The sequence below is a fragment of the Spermophilus citellus genome, assembly GCF_964194105.1.
Source record: "Spermophilus citellus genome assembly, chromosome: 6".
NCBI classification, from domain to species: Eukaryota; Metazoa; Chordata; class Mammalia; order Rodentia; family Sciuridae; genus Spermophilus; species Spermophilus citellus.
The window spans coordinates 15,463,613-15,482,905 of NC_138187.1; the positions used below are offsets into that span (position 1 = coordinate 15,463,613).

A 19,293-nucleotide genomic window follows, 5' to 3' on the forward strand; every position below is an offset into this window, starting at 1 on the left:
CCATTTCCAAGCAATTTTCCTTCTCTCTCCCTGTCCCTCCCACCTCTCATCCCTGTTTAATGTTAGTCATCTTCTCATGCTCTTCTTCCCTACTCTGTTCTTAGTTACTCTCCTTATATCAAAGAAGACATTTGGCATTTGTTTTTTAGGGATTGGCTAGCTTCACTTAGCATAATCTGCTCTAATGCCATCCATTTCCCTCCAAATTCTATAATTTTGTCATTTTTTAATGCAGAGTAATACTCCATTGTGTATAAATGCCACATTTTTTTATCCATTCGTCTATTGAAGGGCATCTAGGTTGCTTCCACAGTCTTGCTATTGTGAATTGTACTGCTATGAATATCGATGTAGCAGTGTCCCTGTAGCATGCTGTTTTTAGGTCTTTAGGGAATAGACCCAGAAGGGGAATAGCTGGATCAAATGGTGGTTCCATTCCCAGCTTTCCAAGAAATCTCCATACTGCTTTCCAAATTGGTTGCACCAATTTGCAGTCCCACCAACAATGTACAAGTGTACCCTTTTCCCCACATCCTCGCCAGCACTTGTTGTTGTTTGACTTCATAGTGGCTGCCAATCTTACTGGCGTGAGATGGTATCTTAGGGTGGTTTTGATTTGCATTTCTCTGACTGCTAGAGATGGTGAGCATTTTTTCATGTAATTGTTGATTGATTGTATGTCCTCCTCTGAGAAGTGTCTGTTCAGGTCCTTGGCCCATTTGTTGATTGGGTTATTTGTTACCTTATTGTCTAATTTTTTGAGTTCTTTATATACACTGGATATTAGGGCTCTGTCTGAAGTGTGAGGAGTAAAGATTTGTTCCCATGATGTAGGCTCCCTATTTACCTCTCTAATTGTTTCTTTTGCTGAGAAAAAAACGTTTTAGTTTGAGCAAGTCCCATTTGTTGATTCTAGATATTAATTCTTGTGCTATGGGTGTCCTATTGAGGAATTTGGAGCCCGACCCCACAGTGTGTAGGTCGTAGCCAACTTTTTCTTCTATCAGATGCCTTGTCTCTGGTTTGATATCAAGCTCCTTGATCCATTTTGAGTTAACTTTTGTGCATGGCGAGAGAAAGGGATTCAGTTTCATTTTGTTGCATATGGATTTCCAGTTTTCCCAGCACCATTTGTTGAAGATGCTATCCTTCCTCCATTGCATGCTTTTAGCCCCTTTATCAAATATAAGAAAGTTGTAGTTTTGTGGGTTGGTTTCTGTGTCCTCTATTCTGTACCATTGGTCCACCCGCCTGTTTTGGTACCAATACCATGCTGTTTTTGTTACTATTGCTCTGTAGTATAGTTTGAAGTCTGGTATCGCTATACCACCTGATTCACACTTCCTGCTTAGCATTGTTTTTGCTATTCTGGGTCTTTTATTTTTCCATATGAATTTCATGATTGCTTTCTCTATTTCTACAAGAAATGCCATTGGGATTTTGATTGGCATTGCATTAAACCTATAGAGAACTTTTGGTAATATCGCCATTTTGATGATGTTAGTTCTGCCTATCCATGAACAGGGTATATTTTTCCATCTTCTAAGATCTTCTTCAATTTCTCTCTTTAGGGTTCTGTAGTTTTCATTGTATAAGTCTTTTACCTCTTTTGTTAGGTTGATTCCCAAGTATTTTATTGTTTTTGAGGATATTGTGAATGGAGTGGTTGTCCTCATTTCCATTTCAGAGGGTTTGTTGCTGATATACAGGAATGCCTTTGATTTATGCGTGTTGATTTTATATCCTGCCACTTTTCTGAATTCATTTATTAGCTCTAATAGTTTCTTTGTAGACCCTTTTGGGTCTGCTAGGTATAGAATCATGTCATCTGCAAATAGTGATAATTTAAGTTCTTCTTTTCCTATTTTTATGCCTTTAATTTCTTTCGTCTGTCTAATTGCTCTGGCCAGTGTTTCGAGAACTATGTTGAACAGAAGTGGTGAGAGAGGGCATCCCTGTCTTGTTCCAGAATTTAGAGGGAATGCCTTCAATTTTTCTCCATTCAGAATGATGCTAGCCTGGGGCTTAGCATAGATTGCTTTTACAATGTTGAGGTATGTTCCTGTTATCCCTATTTTTTCGAGAGTTTTGAACAAAAAGGGATGCTGTACTTTGTCGAATGCTTTTTCCGCATCTATTGAGATGATCATATGGTTCTTATTTTTAAGTCTATTGATGTGGTGGATAACATTTATTGATTTCCGTATATTGAACCAGCCTTGCATCCCAGGGATGAATCCTACTTGATCATAGTGTAAAATTTTTTTGATATGATTTTGTATCCGATTCGCCAGAATTTTATTGAGGATTTTTGCGTCTAGGTTCATTAGAGATATAGGTCTGTAGTTTTCTTTCTTTGAAGTATCTTTGTCTGGTTTAGGAATCAGTGTGATGTTGGCCTCATAGAATGAATTTGGAAGTTCTCCCTCTTTTTCTATTTCCTGAAATAGCTTGAAAAGTATTGGTATTAGTTCCTCTTTAAAGGTTTTGTAAAACTCTGCTGTATACCCATCCGGTCCTGGGCTTTTCTTAGTTGGTAATCTTTTGATGGTTTCTTCTATTTCCTCAATTGATATTGGTCTGTTTAGGTTGTCTATATCCTCCTGTCTCAATCTGGGCAGATCATATGACTTAAGAAATTTATCGATGCCTTCACTATCTTCTATTTTATTGGAGTATAAGGATTCAAAATAATTTCTGATTATCTTCTGTATTTCTGAAGTGTCTGTTGTGATATTGCCTTTTTCATCCTGTATGCTAGTAATTTGAGTTCTCTCTCTTCTTCTCTTCGTTAGCATGGCTAAGGGTCTGTCGATCTTATTTAGTTTTTCAAAGAACCAACTTTTAGTTTTATCAATTTTTTCAATTGTTTCTTTTGTTTCGATTTCATTAATTTCAGCTCTGATTTTAATTATTTCTTGCCTTCTACTTCTTTTGCTGTTATTTTGCTCTTCTTTTTCTAGGATTTTGAGATGAAGTATGAGATCATTTATTTGTTGGTTTTTTCTTTTTTTAAGGAATGAACTCCATGCAATGAATTTTCCTCTTAGAACTGCTTTCAATGTGTCCCATAGATTCCGATATGTTGTGTCTGTGTTTTCATTTATCTCTAAGAATTTTTTAATTTCCTCCTTAATGTCTTCTATAACCCATTGATCATTCAGTAACCTGTTGTTCATTCTCCAAGTGATGCATGATTTTTCCTTCCTTCTTTTATCGTTGATTTTCAGTTTCATTCCATTATGGTCAGATAAGATGCATGGTATTATCTCAACTCCTTTATATTGTCTAAGAGTTGCCCTGTGACATAATATATGATCTATTTTTGAGAAGGATCCATGTGCTGCTGAGAAAAAAAGTGTAACTGCTTGATGTTGGGTGGTATATTCTATATATGTCAATTAAGTCTAGGTTGTTAATTGTGTTATTGAGTTCTATAGCTTCCTTATTCAACTTTTGTTTGGAAGATCTGTCCAGTGGTGAGAGAGGTGTGTTGAAGTCTCCCATGATTATTGTATGGTGGTCTATCAGACTCTTGAACTTGAGAAGAGTTTGTTTGATGAACATAGCTGCACCATTGTTTGGGGCATATATATTTATGATTGTTATGTCTTGTTGGTGTATGGTTCCCTTGAGCAGTATGTAGTGTCCCTCTTTATCCCTTTTGATTAACTTTGGCTTGAAATCTATTTTATTTGATATGAGTATGGACACTCCTGCTTGTTTCCGAAGTCCATATGAGTGATATGATTTTTCCCAACCTTTCACCTTCAATCTATGTATGTCTTTTCCTATCAAATGCGTCTCCTGTAGGCAGCATATTGTTGGGTCATGTTTTGTGATCCATTCTACTAGCCTGTGTCTCTTAATTGGTGAGTTTAAGCCATTAACATTTAGGGTTATTATTGAGATATGGGTTATCCTTCCAGCCATATTTGTTTATTTATGTTACTGAATATGGTTTGTTTACCTCTTTGATTATTTTCCCCCTTTTACTGTCCTACCTCCCACTGTTGGTTTTCATTGTTATTTTCCATTTCCTCTTCCTGTAATGTTTTGCTGAGGATTTTTTGGAGAGATGGTTTTCTAGCTGCAAATTCTTTTAACTTTTGTTTATCATGGAAGGTTTTAATTTCATCTTCCATCTTGAAGCTCAATTTTGCTGGATACACAATTCTTGGTTGGAACCCATTTTCTTTCAGTGTTTGAAATATGTTATTCCAGGATCTTCTAGCTTTCAAAGTCTGTGTTGAGAGATCAGCTGTTATCCTGATTGGTTTACCCCTAAATGTAATCTGTTTCCTTTCTCTTGTAGCTTTTAAAATTCTCTCCTTATTCTGTATGTTGGGCATCTTCATTATAATGTGTCTAGGTGTGGATCTCTTATGATTATGCACATTTGGCGTCCTGTAGGCTTCTAGGATTTGGGATTCTGTCTCATTCTTCAAGTCTGGGAAGTTTTCTCGTATTATTTCATTGAATAGATTGTTTATTCCTTTGGTATGGACCTCCATGCCTTCCTGTATCCCAATGACTCTTAAGTTTGGTCTCTTTATGTTATCCCATATCTCTTGGATGTTCTGCTCATGGTTTCTTAACTGTCTTGCTGAGATGTCTATGTTCTTTTCAAGTTGAAATACTTTGTCTTCATTGTCTGATGTTCTATCTTCTAAGTGTTCTACTCTGTTGGTAGTATTCTCAATTGAGTTTTTAAGTTGGTTTATTGCTTCCTGCCTTTCTAGGATTTCTGTTTGTTTGTTTTTTATAACTTCTATCTCCCTGTATAGTTGGTCTTTTGCTTCCTGGATTTGTTTATGTATTTCATTGTTGAAGAGATCTTTCATTTTCTGATTTTGCTGTCTAATGTCTTCCTTGAGACTCCAGATCATCTGAAGCATGTATCTCCTGAATTCTTTATCTGACATTCCATCTGCTGCAGATATTACCTCTTCTAACGTTGAGTTGACCTGCATTGCTTGTGGTCCTTTCTTTCCTTGTCTCTTCATAGTGTTCGCGTTTCTTTCTGCTTACTGAGACTGTTGTGTTGTTGAATTTTCCCCCTATATATTTGTATTACTCTTGTCTAGTTGCAAAGTCTCCCGTGCAGGCGTGGGCAGGGGCTCTGCTCCTCCTCCAATTGGGGCGCTGTGCCTACCACATCGGCAGGCCGCTGGGCCTGTTCTGCTGGTTGGTAGCAGGTGCGCCTACCTTGCAGGCGTGTGGGGCGGCTCTGCCACTCCCAGGTTGCTGGGCCTGACCTGCTGGTGGGTTGCAGGTCCGGCTACCTTGCAGGCGCGGGGAGAGGGAGCACACCTATTTGTATTTAGACAGTTACGCGAAATGGAGGACGTAATGCTTGGGATGAAAGTTGGGGGGAAGGGGAAGGTAGGTGCTCTTGAAAGGAAAGAAGGAGAGGGAGATAGATAGCATAGAGGAGAATGGAAAGAGCCGTAAAAATTGGAAGGGGAGAGAGAGAGGGAAAAGGGAGAGAAAAAATTAAAATGAAATAGGAAATAAAATTAGGTCTTAGAGATCCATTTTCTTCTCTTCCCGTAGGCAAAGCTGTGCCCTCTGGGCTGAGTTTTGCCCTCAATGTGTCAACAGCAATCCCTGTAAGGCGGTTCCTGGGAGTCTCTCAATTCTGTTGGTCCAGAGCCGTTTCACTTCTATGGCCCCTCCTCCCCTTCCTCCTGCCAGCCAGCCAGGTCCTGCTCACCGGAGGCAGTTCACCAAGGATTTGGTTACACTTTTAGCCCCACCGAGTGCTCTATTTCCCTAACTACTGAGCACTCTCGCTGTCATTCATCTAAGCCCCAGTGCTGTGGAGCTGTAGTCTGGGAGTCAATTGTTTAATTTTTCCGGACCCCTTTGGTGGGCACACCTTCGGAATCTGGCAGCTAAGACCATTGGTGTCGCTGCTGGTGGTAATAGGAGTTGGGGGTCGAGGATCCCCTCTACTTCCCTCAGCCCCTACAGTCACAACCACACTGCTGGCGGTAGGAGGAGTTGGGGGTCTGGAGTGTCCTCTGTTTCCCTCCGCCCCTACCGTCACACCCTCTCAGTTCGCGGTTGGGGGATTTGGGGGTGGGGAGTCTTCTCTGCTTCCCTCTACCCCTACAGTCATGCCCTTGTCCCTGGCTGTAGGGGGAGTTGGGGGTCGAGAGTCCTTTGGCCCTTAAGGTCACGCCCACGGAGAGATTTTGAAGTTTCCCGGTTGTTTGTATCTGATGTGGGTGGGAGTCACACACCTGCTAAAGTAGATTCCGCTGGGAAGGAATCTCTTTGGCCGAACTTTGGTGACTTCCCCTCTCTGCTATGGCGGGCCCCTGGCTCCTTGCCGGAGTGTCCGAAGGGAGGGGTGGAACTGGCTTGTCTCTGGTCTGACACAATCTCTGGTTTTAGTTCCCAGATCGCTATTTCGTAAAGGGTTGGTTAGATTCCCTTCACGCTGTCGGGGGGGGGGGGGGGGGGGGGGGGGCGGGAGCCGTTCGCTGGGTGGGTGGGGCTGTTAGTAGAGCCGGGAGGGCACGGGCTATCTGCTGGGCCTGGCGGAGACACTTCTCACTGCGCCGGGCTGCTGGTAGAGCCGGGCAGCTGCGGCCACGTGGCTAAGATCCGGGCGGGTGGAGTGGCCGTTTGCTGAGTGAGAGCGGGGGCCTCTCGAGACGGCGAGGTGGCAGGTGCCGTCTGCGGGTTCGGGCGGGCCGCGCCGCTCGGGGCCACCGGCCGCTTTCTGAAGCGGCTGGACCTCCGCGCCCGCGTGGCTGGCCAAGATCCACTTGTCTGGGACAAACTGACACTTCTAATAAACCTACCAATTCCCGGCAGGCCCCCCTTCACGGAATTTTGCTAGAAGTTCCTCAGTATGTAGACTGCCGCTGTTCCAATGAGTCTTTCTGATCCCATTAATGTGGAGACATTGGAATCCCTGCTTCCTTGCCGGCGGCCATGTTGGATCCCCCTCTTCCCTAATATCTTAATGTATCTGTTGTATATAACAAAATACTTTATTTCCCTCATGTCTAGAATGGTACTAAATATGTACTGTCCTTGAGAGAATTTACTTTAATACTCCCAGTGAAAATGCTATATGGAAGACTCGTGATAAAAGAAAAAAACTTTTTTCCCCAAGAAAATTATAAACTTCGTAAAGAAAAGAACTGCATCTGTTTTAGTCACAGTGCAGCCACAGGACCTAGGAAAACACAGGCATAGAACAGGACATTTATCAGAAAAGAGGGAAGCGGTTTCTACAAGCTGCTAAGTTGGACAGAGCAATGAAACCCCCCACATCTGCCAATAAACTTTACAACCAAGATAGTATTGAGATTTATAACATCAATCAAAATGCTATATGCTGATGCCTTTTATAACCTTTTACCTGGAGAAATACTGTAGCTTAAAGCTTCACTCTCCCAAGATGATCTTTTCCTTATCCCTAGGCCATTCAACATTGTTTCAGTTCCAAAGCTAGAGGTTTAATTATCTCTCATGAGTTAGAACAGACAATTCCAAGTTTAATATAGCAGCTCAGAAATATCAACATTGTTCAAGTTTCTATCTAGCTTTTGCTTTATCATCCTGGCTTTTTTTTCTTCCCCTCATGTCCACATGTTAGAGAATCATCACATCTCCATGAAAATATCCCATGTGAGAAGAAAAGAGAACCTTCCCAAATTTTATCAGGAAAAGTTATCTTTTCTAGTAGACCTGTGTTCCTCACTTATAACTCATCACATATGCACATGTAGATTATCACACACTGAATACAGCATTACTAAGACTTAACTTAGTATAAGACTTAACTCTGGAACAAACTTCAGAAGGAAATTTATTTTTCAAATTCAACTTCGTGGGGGAAATGCTTTACTTTAATATTAATGATGCTTCTGAGACATTTATTATATCCTGTTATACTTTCAGAGATCATTTCTGTAGGTTAGCATATTTTGAAGTATTTATTATGTTTCTGGCATTATGGTGGCTGCTGGAATTACAGAACTAAAAACAACATCGTCCTTGCACTCAGTGAGCTTACAGCTTTATGAAAGAAACAGATGAAGAAGCTATTTTAATATAAGGTGGCATGTGTTATGACAAAGTAGGTATGCTATGCTGCAGAGCAGAGAGATAACAGATACCTCATCTGTTATGAATAGGAATAGGGAAACCCCTTTGAAAGCTTGGACTAAGTTTCAGGAATTAAGCATGAGTCATTAAGAAAAAGGGGATGGAGGGGAGGAGCCAGGCATCCTTGGCAAAAATAAAAACATAAGAAGGGCAAAAGATAAGCAAATTTGGCATATTCAAATAAATATAGGTTATTAGAGCCCAAGGTTAAATTCAGAGAGACAGTGGTTCCAAATAATGAGTGATCTGAAGGGGGCTTAAATTAAGATGATATAAAGATTGTTGGAGTTGAGGGGCTGGGGCTCAGTGGTAGCACACTTGCCTGGCATTTGTGAGGCACAGGGTTCAATTCTCAGTACCACATATAAGCAAATAAAATAAAGGTGTATCGACAACTAAAAATGTATTTTAAAAAAAGATTGTTAGAGTTGAAATCAATGAATTTGGGGGCTAGGGTAAGGAAGGGTTTGTTGTACAGACTCCACCAACTCATTTAAACCATATAAGCTTAAATATAGACAAAGATGGAAGATTCAGAAAACAGGGAGGCTGAGGTATTTTGTCAAATATGAAGTTAACACGTGACAGTGATGGGGATAATTAGAGTATGAATTAATTAAAATTAACTTCAAAAAGGATGCTTTTTCTATTATTGTGGTTTAGCTTTACAAGAAATTAGAAAAGCAATAATGGAAATCCTGAAGTATAAAGGCCTCTAAAGTGGTATAGTCCTTCCTCTATTCTTACTGTCTCCATCCATATGGGTAGTTGACAAAATTTTTATTTCTCACAATTGTGGAAGTTAGGGAGTCCAGAATTAAAGCACTTTTAGGCCTGGCGGTTTGTTAAAGGCCCACTTTCTGTTTCGTTGTGGCACTACTCACTCTTGGAAGAGGCAAACAAGCTCCCCTATAAGGGCACTAATCCCATTGATAAGGGCTTTTCCTTTTGCAAGGTAATTCATAATCACAATCACCTCCCAAAAGACACTACCTTTGCCTTGGTGTGGGGGTTAGTGTTTCAACACATAATTTGGTGGGGCACAAACATTTAGCAGTTCATAATACAAATATAGCTCCTGACTTACAATGGTGTGAAAGCAACAGACATTCAAAATAAACCATAGTTTGAATTTTGGTCTTTTTCCCTGGGCTAGTGATGAATAATACTCTTAGATAATCACAAGATCACAAAGGTAAACAACCAGTACTCTACAGTGTACTATTTTACTAGCCCAATGATATCTTTGTAGGTTGAGTGTATTATGTGCATTTTTGACTTAGATATTTTCAACTTGGGATGGGTTTGTCCAGATATAACCTCATCGTTAATCAAAGAGGATCTGCATTTTTAAATCAATTTATTGCACATAAAAATATTTTTGTCTTGTCTTAAAAAATAAGAAGATCTGATAATAATACTGGATCTGACTTCCTGAATGAAACAATTGGCTAGCACTGAGTAGTAGCTCCCTCCCTTAAATGGGTCCCTTAACTGTTGTTGTAGCAAGCTCTGCCACTCATTTAATTCCTGGCCACTGCTTTCCTATACTTTACCTGCATATGTTATGCAAGCTGGTTAGGCTTTTGAGTTTTGCTGCCTAGTCCAAGCTCCATGAGAAAGTTGGGTACTATCAGAAACACAGGACACTTAATAATTTTCTTTTGTTTTTTGCAGTGCTGGGTCTCATAGACAACACTGAGCTACATTCCCATCCCTGGTAGAACACTTCCATTTTGAATAACTATATTACAAAAATTTGGGGCTTTTGTTTCTTTGGGGGTTTTGTTTTGTTTGTTTGGTTTTTGCTTTTTTTTTTCTTTTGCAGTACTGGGACAGAATCAACCAAGTCTCCATGGTACTGTGTAACTCCCCTCCTCCCCATCCCTCAATCAAGATATGGGCCACACCTATGGGAGGTTAGGAAAATAGCCTTGCCAGACTCACGGGTCCATAAGACACTACTTCTTTTGCAGTACTGGGGCAGCAAGCCCCAGCATGCTAGGCAAGCACTTGACCACTGAGCTTCATCCTCAGCCCTACAAAGCTTTTTTTTGTTTGTCTTCTCTGACTTGCAGCCATAAACAGTCCATCATAGTGTGACAACCCTTGGTGTGACAACCCTTCAGATGTCTAAAGGTGTGTTTCATGTCTCCCAAATTTTCTCTTCCATCGAACTTACTGCTTATACCTGTCTTATGGAGGTACTTTGACATAACTACCTCAATTTATTATCTTACTACTTTCTGATGTATGTGTATAAGAAAAACAGACATCCTCTTCCAAGTAAGATTATAAGTACTTCACATAGCATTTAGTCCATGGTGTGTGCTCAATGAATACTTTTATCTGGAAGTTGAAATGAACTTCAGTTGAAGATTGGGGATTTCCCATAGAATCCTCCACTGCTAGGCAGCAGTCATACATGATCCACAGTGGGGAATGGGGGGAAGAAGAAGTAGGGAGAAAATCTTTCTAAAATGAAAAGGGACCCCATCTTAATCCTTTGTGTCACAGATGTCCCTCACATAAAAAAAATGGATAGAATTTTCTTTCAGTATTAAACTCCTGCTTTGGATCCATTACTTCCTTATGTTCTTCTATTTCAGATTTGTCAGCGAATCAGCTACTGCCCCCCATATAACCCCTTGCTGGAACACTTAACAGGGTATGAGATGCTGGCCTTGCATGCCTGTTTGAGAGGAGTTCCCAAGCAATATATTCCCGCTTCTGTTAAAAACATACTAAGAGCACTTCTCCTGGATGCCTTTGCAGATGAACTCATCAAAAACTACAGGTAAGAGTATGCCTTCTCACACAGAGACTAATCCACAAAGTTACAACTATCTTATATTTGATAAAGGGGCTAAAAGCATGCAATGGAGGAAGGATAGCATCTTCAACAAATGGTGCTGGGAAAATTGGAAATCCATATGCAATAAAATGAAATTGAATCCCTTTCTCTCGCCATCCACAAAAATTAACTCAAAATGGATCAGGGAGCTAGATATCAAATCAGAGACACTGCGTCTGATAGAAGAAAAAGTTGGCTACGATCTACAAATTGTGGGGTCGGGCTCCAAATTCCTTAATAGGACACCCATAGCCCAAGAGTTAACAACCAGAATAAACAAATGGGACTTACTTAAACTAAAAAGTTTTTTCTCAGCAAGAGAAACAATAAAAGAGGTAAATAGAGAGCCTACATCCTGGGAACAAATCTTTACCCCCCACACCTCCGATAGAGCCCTAATATCCAGAATGTACAAAGAACTCAAAAAATTAAACAATAAGATAACAAATAACCCAATTAACAAATGGGCCAAGGACCTCAACAGACACTTCTCAGAGGAGGACATACAATCAATCAACAAGTTCATGAAAAAATGCTCACCATCTCTAGCAATCAGAGAAATGCAAATCAAAACCACCCTAAGATACCATCTCACTCCAGTAAGATTGGCAGCCATTATGAAGTCAAACAACAACAAGTGTTGGCGGGGATGTGGGGAAAAAGGTACACTTGTACACTGCTGGTGGGGCTGCAAAATGGTGAGGCCAATTTGGAAAGCAGTATGGAGATTCCTGGGAAAGCTGGGAATGGAACCACCATTTGACCCAGCTATTGCACTTCTCGGACTATTCCCTGAGGACCTTAAAAGAGCGCACTATAGGGATACGGCTGCATCAATGATTATAGCGGCACAATTCACAATAGCTAGACTGTGGAACCAACCTAGATGCCCTTCAATAGATGAATGGATAAAAAAAATGTGGCATCTATACACAATGGAATATTATGCAGCACTAAGAAATGACAAAATCATAGAATTTGCAGGGAAATGGATGGCATTAGAGCAGATTATGCTAAGTGAAGCTAGCCAAGCCCTAAAAAACAAATGCCAAATGTCTGCTTTGATATAAAGAGAACAACTAAGAACAGAACAGGAAGGAAGAGCATGTGGAAAAGACTACAGTAAACAAAGATGAATGGGGGGAGAGAAACGGAGAGAGAAGGGAAAGCATATGGAAATGGTAGGAGACCTTCAAGGATACATAAAATTATAAGAGGCTATGAGGGGCAAGGGGGAGGGAAAAAAAGGGAGAGAATTGAACAACAGCAGGGGAGATAGAGAGGGAAGATGGGAAGGGAGGGGAGGGGAGGGGGGATAGTAGGGGTTAGGAAAGGTAGCAGAATACAACAGACACTAATATGGCATTATGTAAAAATGCGAATATGTAACAGATGTGATTCTGCAATCTATATTTGGGGTGAAAATGGGAGTTCAAAACACAATTTGAGTCTAATGTATGAAAGATGATATATCATGAGCTATGTAATGCTTTAAATAATCAATAAAAAATTTAAAAAAAAAAGAGTATGCCTTCTCTGCATGGATTTTCCCTCACCCATTCTAATTGGGAGAGCTTACTTTAGACCAGGAGAGTTTTCTCAGCAAAAGAGGCTTTTGTTATTCATTCAAATATCATTTAGTCATTTGCCAAAAATAGAAACAAATGGGTTTACTTCTGTATGTGTTAAGTATGTGTGTATATACATTATAGCTAATTAATTTTAAATGTGTGTGTATATGTGAGTGTGTATGCATGTGCCCACTAGGGATAAGTGTAGGGCACATTCGTGGTATCTGTTACATGCTTCTCAGCAATTTGAATACTACATAGAAGTTACTGCAACTTACAACCTCCTTTCCTCCTTCCTTTTCTCTTTAAATCCTTCCTGATGGAGTGGTGGCACCAAGCGTAAGCTAAGTACAGGTATTGCCCTGCTGGGAAGGCCTGACATCATCTTCCTCGATAAGCCATCTTCTGGCATGGATCTTGTGGCCCGACACTTCTTCTGGGACACAGTCTTACGGACCCGTGAGTCCGGCAAGGCTATTGTCCTAATCTCCCATAGGTGTGGCCCATATCTTGATTGAGGGATGGAGAGGAGGGGAGTTACACAGTACCATGGAGACTTGGTTGATTCTAAGAACATAGGACAGTAATGACTTTGCCAGGGTCTTTTGATACCCCAGAGAATTTACAGTAAATGACTCTTGCCAGAGGAAACATCTGAGGATCCTTGGATGAGATCTTTGCAGTAGTATGTCCAAAAGTAGGGAAGTAGAAATAGGTTGAGACTGACTATATTATAGATTTAAGCTTCTGACACTTGGTTCTTGTTTTTATTTTATCTATACAGAATATATCTGATCCCTTATTTACTTTCTTTTTGAATACCAATAATACTAGAACATAGTCCTTTAGAATCTTAGTCTTTACCCTGCCATGGTGGGCCTCTCCAGCCCTATCTTTTTCTGGCTCCTTTTTTTCACAGTATGAAAGAATGTGAGGCCCTGTGTTCGAGACTGGCCATTATGGTAAATGGGAAGTTCAAGTGCCTAGGCAGTCCACAGTATTTCAAGAACAAGTATGGAAGTGGATACACTCTACTAGCCAAAACCAAGAGGGATAAGCAGACAGAAATGCAAGAGCTCAAGACATTCATCAAAACAACCTTTCCAGGTACTGGAGCTCAGGCACAACCTTCCTAATCAAGCTTCTGTTGAGACACAGAGTTCCCAAGCTTTCCACCCCAATGATGTAGAAATAAGACCCTCAGCAACCCCTCTGTCATTAAGCAATTACAGTGCTTTCTTCTCTTTGTGACTCTATAACCACAAAATAATTATTCATGTACTAACTGTTGATTTCAGTTTTTAATATCTCCCTGTGCCAGTCACAGTGGAACACACCTGTAATCCCCGACTCAGGAGGCTGAGGCAGGAGGATCTCAAGTTCAAAGGTAGCCTGGGCAATTTAGCAAGATCCTGTCTCAAAATAAAAGGGCTGTGGATGTAGCTCAGTGGTAAAGCACCCCTGGGTTCATTCTGCAGTACCAAAAAAAAATTCTCCCTGCTACCTTAACCAAGGTACGCCAAGGAATGCTAACTAGAACAACAGACCTCTTCATTTTTCATTTAAAATTTGGCACAGAGCCATACATAAAACTCACAATGTCTAGAGACTTTTTAAAATTTCCTGCCTACCTAAATGATAGGTTAGTCATAACCAACCAATATATCCCTACAAATGTATCCTCTCTCTTTGGGATTAGACCAGAGTGGTTCGCAGTTTCAGATTTGCTCTGGGCCTTCCCTGTCACCTTTGGTTGCTAAAGCACTTTTCATATCAAGCAGTGGAAGACATCTGAGAGCCCCTGTGGGAAGGGAGGAGCCCCTGCCTAAGTCTGGCACTCAAGCACTGTTGCCTCTTGGCTGACAAAACTATGCTCTCCTTTGTAAGAGAGAACAGAATAAAACAGCTCCATCTAGTTTCTGATGAACTTCCAGAAAATATGTATCCATATGTCATGAATGTCACCTGAGTTTAGGAAAAGTATTACCTCCCCAATTACTGAAACTGTCTCCAAGATGTCTCCCTGGATTTACTTTTGCCCTGTTCTCAGTCTATTCTTTATGCTCAAATCATAGTGTAGAGATAGAAAAGGGTCATGCCATAAAGATCTTTTGTAAGGATATTAAGGAGTTTAGGCTTTATGCCAAGGGCGATGGGAAGCTCTTCCTCTCTTCCCTGCCCCCATCCTCCTCGCTCACACACAAAACCAACTCCTACTTAATCATTCTTAAGATCTCAGTTTGAATGTTGTTGTTTTCCTACAGAAGCCTTCTTTCTCTTACCAGTGCTATACCCCTACTTCCATCTGTCATGTACTTTCATAGCATTTTTTAATACTCATTGAACTTGGAATTGTATGGTTTACTTCTGTCTCCTGTGGTTCATCATATCATCATGCCTAGCACAGGCCCTGGCACATAGTAGGTACTCAATAAATTTTTGCTGAAAGCAAGAATGTGACATGATCAGATTGCATTCAGAAAGATCAGTTTGACTTCAGAGTTCAGACTAGTGATATGCTTTTCCCATACTTGCCTTAGAACTTTTCATACTTAATGTAATTTCTAGTCTAATTGACAATCTTTCTCACATATAAACTCCATTAAGGCAGGAACCATCTCCTTGCCTACCTTCATAGAAATAAAATTGGATCCTGGCCCAGTATAAAACTTCCTATGTATTTATACCCTTATTTCTTGGGCCTTGATCAATCAAATTTGGTCACAAAGATGAGGAAAAGAATTCAGATGTCTGGCTCATGTTTGACTTCCCCATGATAAAGTTCAGATGTTTCAAAATTACCAAAAATCCTATGTTCTTCTAAAAAAAATTTGATGTAATTGTCAATATCTTAGTGCCTCAACTTCCTCCTTGCTGAGAGTATTATTTTTCCCCACAAGTAAACTAAAAGGGCTGTTGTTCAGCCTAGCCTATGATGTTGTATGAAGGTACAGACCCATTGGGCAGTTCAGAGTTGGCCAGGCTGATAAGCTTTAGTCTGTAGCTTTCCCACTATTTGCTTAAGCTTCTTACTTAAGCTTCTTCCATCTGTCTGTCATGCTTCCTCCTTCCAATCCTACACTCAGTCTTTGTTTCCCTCTATCTACAGTATCGAACTGAAAACAATTTGTCCCACGAGGACACTTTCTAGTTCAGTTCTGCTATGAGCATAGATTTGCCAAGCTAAAGGGCCATGCACTTCACTGTCATACCTATCTAAGACATAATAAGTATGGAGTATACTATATATTCCCAGTTATTTTTTCCTACAAAAATAAAATGGGGTAGAATTGCAATGCTTAATGTTTTAAAGTTGTTTTATCCTTAAGCTACTTGGATATAAGACAGGGTAGACATGGTTTAGGTACAGGACCATGTGACATAGATAAAAGTGGTATAGAAATTTGGAAGAGAGAAATGGGGGCTAATGCATCATAGAGGGCTTCACTGAGGTAGCGGGACTTTACTTAGGCATTTAGAATGGGATCATTTCTAGTTGACTAGTTTTAGTTTCATTAACAAACATTATCTTGACAGGCTACTATTTGCCAGACACTGCTAGGTTCTAAGGCTATAAAGGTAAATAAGACAGGACCCCTGACTTCATGATGTTTGCAGCCTAATGATTAAGGCATATCCATAAACAGAAAAAAATTACAATATTAATTCATAATAGTTAATATTTTCTTAATAATCTCAATAGCACAATTACATTTCATTCTCTGAATTCTAAATTTTAATCGTATTTTGAAATGGTTCTCAACAATCTTTCATTGTTCTCTTTCACAGTAAAACCGTTTCTCTTTGACTCTTAAAATCTTCTGGGGGATAAGGAGAATTCTTCTGTGCTTCCACCCTTCACAACTGGTCAGAAACCTTTTTAGAATGACTTTCTCCTGCCTTCAGTCATTTTACTCTCCATCCTTATCCTCCAAAAAAAGTCCCTTTTGCCATTACATGCCTTAATTTGTTTTGCTCTTGGTACACACAGCCACCACCACTAGCATTGCCCTACACAGAAAAGAGAGGCCTCTTTATGTTGTTCTAGTTTTTCATTCTTTGAGGATACTATGTGATAAAATCCAAATTTGAATCAAATGGTAAAGATTGGGTTCTCTCTCAAGCTGCCTCTCTGAAAAGGATCAAGTGTCTTTGCTTTAGTATTTTAAAAATACAGTTAATCTCAGGATACAATTGTAGCCTTAGAAACACTGAAATTATCATCCCTTTGAGTCAAAACTATGAGCTGTGTGCATGTTTTCAATGATATTTTTTTCTTCTAAACTGCAAGGAACCCAGTGATGTTTAAAAGTCACTTTTGACATGTAATGTGTATGATAAAAAATGTATTAGGAATGGAATTATGCTATTTTCATTGTGGTAAAAAAATACATGGCATAAAATTTACTATCTTAACCATTTCTAAGTGTACAGTTCTGTAGTATTAAGTATATTCATATTGTGTGACCAATCTCCAAAACTTCGGAAAACTTCCACCCCTCAAACAACTCCCTAGCACCTGGAAACCACTGTTTTACTGTTTCTAAGATTTTGACTGCTCCAGATACTTCATGTGGAATCATACAGTTACTTGTCTTTTTGCAGCTGGCTTATTTCACTTAACATGATTTTCCTCGGGTTCATCCATATTGTAGTATGTCTCAGGTTGAATTATATTCCATCATATGTATATATGTGTTTATTTATCCATTCTTTTGTCTATTGTGTGTCTGTAATATTGCTGTGAACATAGGTATGCAAATATTTCATCAAGATCCTACTTTTAATTCTTTTGGCTACATACGCAGTAGCGGAATTGCTGAAATGTGATAATACTGATTTTAATTTTTTGAGGCACCTTCATACCATTTTCCGTAGCAGCTATACCATTTTTCATTCCCACCAAGAGTCCACAAGGGTAGAACCCAGGGGTTTTTACTAGAATGTTAACTATTTTTCACATAAAACAGAGAAAGATTTCTTCTTCAAATATTGTAAGAGAAGACCAAAAAATTAATTTTAGAGGAAAAAAAGAGTCAAGAATGAAGTGACAGAGGACCTTTTACCTTGATAAAGTTTTTCTCTTGCCACCCGTATACATTTTTTCCTTCCACTCATTTATTTATTTTAATTGCTGCTGACAGACATAAAGATGGAATTCACTGTGGTATATTTATACATGCACATAGTGTAATTTTGTCAACTTCATTCTGCATTTCCTCCCCTTTCCCATCCCTCCTCTTTTTCCCTCTGTCGTTATGATGTCTGACCTCCTGTTTTTTCCCCTTACTTTCTCTAAGCTTCTATATATGAGAGTAAATATTCGACCCTTGATTTTCTGAGTCTAGCTTATTTCACTTAGCATGATGTTCTCCATTTACCAACAAATGCCATAGTTTAATTCTTTATGGCTGAATAAAATCTCCTACACATTTTTATGAATCACAGAAAACAGGGATGTATTTAGCAAAGTCAAATGTAATTTAAAAGATAAATCTGCAAGCAACATTAATATGTTGTTGATTTTTTTTAATTAGGAGCTTTCAATCTATTTCTTCTTTTGGTTATAACTTTACTTTGGTTTCAAAAATACACATGCCAGGAAATGGCCTTCATTCTAACCTTATCCCTCTCAAAAAGTGTCTCTTTCCCTTTCTCAGACAGCTCCCTAACACATGAGCACGAAGGGATGGTCCATTACCACATACCCAGCAAGACCTTTACCTGGGGAAAGGTGAGTGTGGTACCAGGCCTTCCTAAAGCCATAAGGAGGTATTTGACCTTAGGTTTGGTAGAAAATATGAAACATTCAGATTCAGGCACCTGAGAGATTTCAGTCAACCCTAATTCCATTTGGAATGCCTTCTAGATCTGGAATCAGTTCTTCCCTTCTGTAGATACTTTGTAAAAGCCAGTATGGTTTTTTTTTTCCCAATACTCACCATAGCAATTTTATAATATATGTTTTAGTCTTAAATTATCTCAGACTGTTAGGAGTTGTTTGTAATTCAAGGACGTAAATAGATGAGTTCTGTGTCAGCAGGTGTGAGGTTTATAAAATCACACTATCCTGGGAAATTGCCATCAACAGAGGATTAGATGGGCAGGACTCTTCCTCTCTAACTGGGATTTATTGGCTTCATAAGGAGTCTCCAGGTTCATGTCAGGAGAGAGTAAGCATAGCTACCTTCTTCTCACTAACAGTATTTTCCCCCATTCATCCCTGTGAGGGGCTTTGATAACAGTGATTTCTTCTGCTGCCCCGAAGGTATTTGGTATCTTGGAGTCAATCAAAGATTAATATGGATTAGAATATTATTCCATTAGTCAGATCACACTGGAGCAAGTATTCCTGAGGTTTGCCCAAACCGAGATGAAAAAATAAAAACAAAATTATAGAAATAATTGAAGAGTGGTTCCAACCACCATCTCACACCTCTTCACCAGTCTTCAGTCTATAACTGATACATGCTGAAAATATTTCTAGAGATAAGTGTGTGTGTGTGTGTATATATATATACCACACACACACACACACACACACACACATATATATACTTTGAATATTCCCTTGGGAATAAAATAAATACTTTTAAAAGAAGTTTCCTAATGAGTTTATCTTCTACTTTGAGGACTAAAACAAAGACCACTGTGTGCAAAATGCCCTTCCAACATATGGGAGACAGAAAAGGAGAAACAGGTGTTCCAAACTCAGATCTTTCAGCAACATCTCTCTCA

The 19,293-nt window shown here is 39.5% G+C and overlaps 1 protein-coding gene across 3 annotated transcripts; it reads left to right on the forward strand.

Moving 5' to 3' along the window:
• Positions 1-10,208: 10,208 nt before the first annotated feature.
• On the forward strand, positions 10,209-19,002 carry LOC308651117 (phospholipid-transporting ATPase ABCA3-like). 3 transcript variants are annotated; one of them, XM_081297882.1, is made up of 6 exons: positions 10,209-10,269; positions 10,740-10,927; positions 12,881-13,051; positions 13,475-13,662; positions 18,216-18,289; positions 18,824-19,002. In XM_081297882.1, the coding sequence occupies exons 2-6, from the start codon at positions 10,806-10,808 to the stop codon at positions 18,854-18,856; spliced, it is 588 nt and encodes a 195-aa protein (XP_081154008.1). In that variant the 5' UTR covers positions 10,209-10,269; positions 10,740-10,805; the 3' UTR covers positions 18,857-19,002. The 3 variants fall into 3 exon arrangements, 2 of the variants coding, with proteins under 2 accessions (XP_081154008.1, XP_081154007.1); XM_081297881.1 differs by lacking the exon at positions 10,209-10,269 and having other exon boundaries at positions 10,522-10,927; positions 18,216-19,002; XR_014022495.1 differs by lacking the exons at positions 12,881-13,051; positions 18,216-18,289; positions 18,824-19,002 and having other exon boundaries at positions 13,475-15,770.
• Positions 19,003-19,293: the final 291 nt, after the last annotated feature.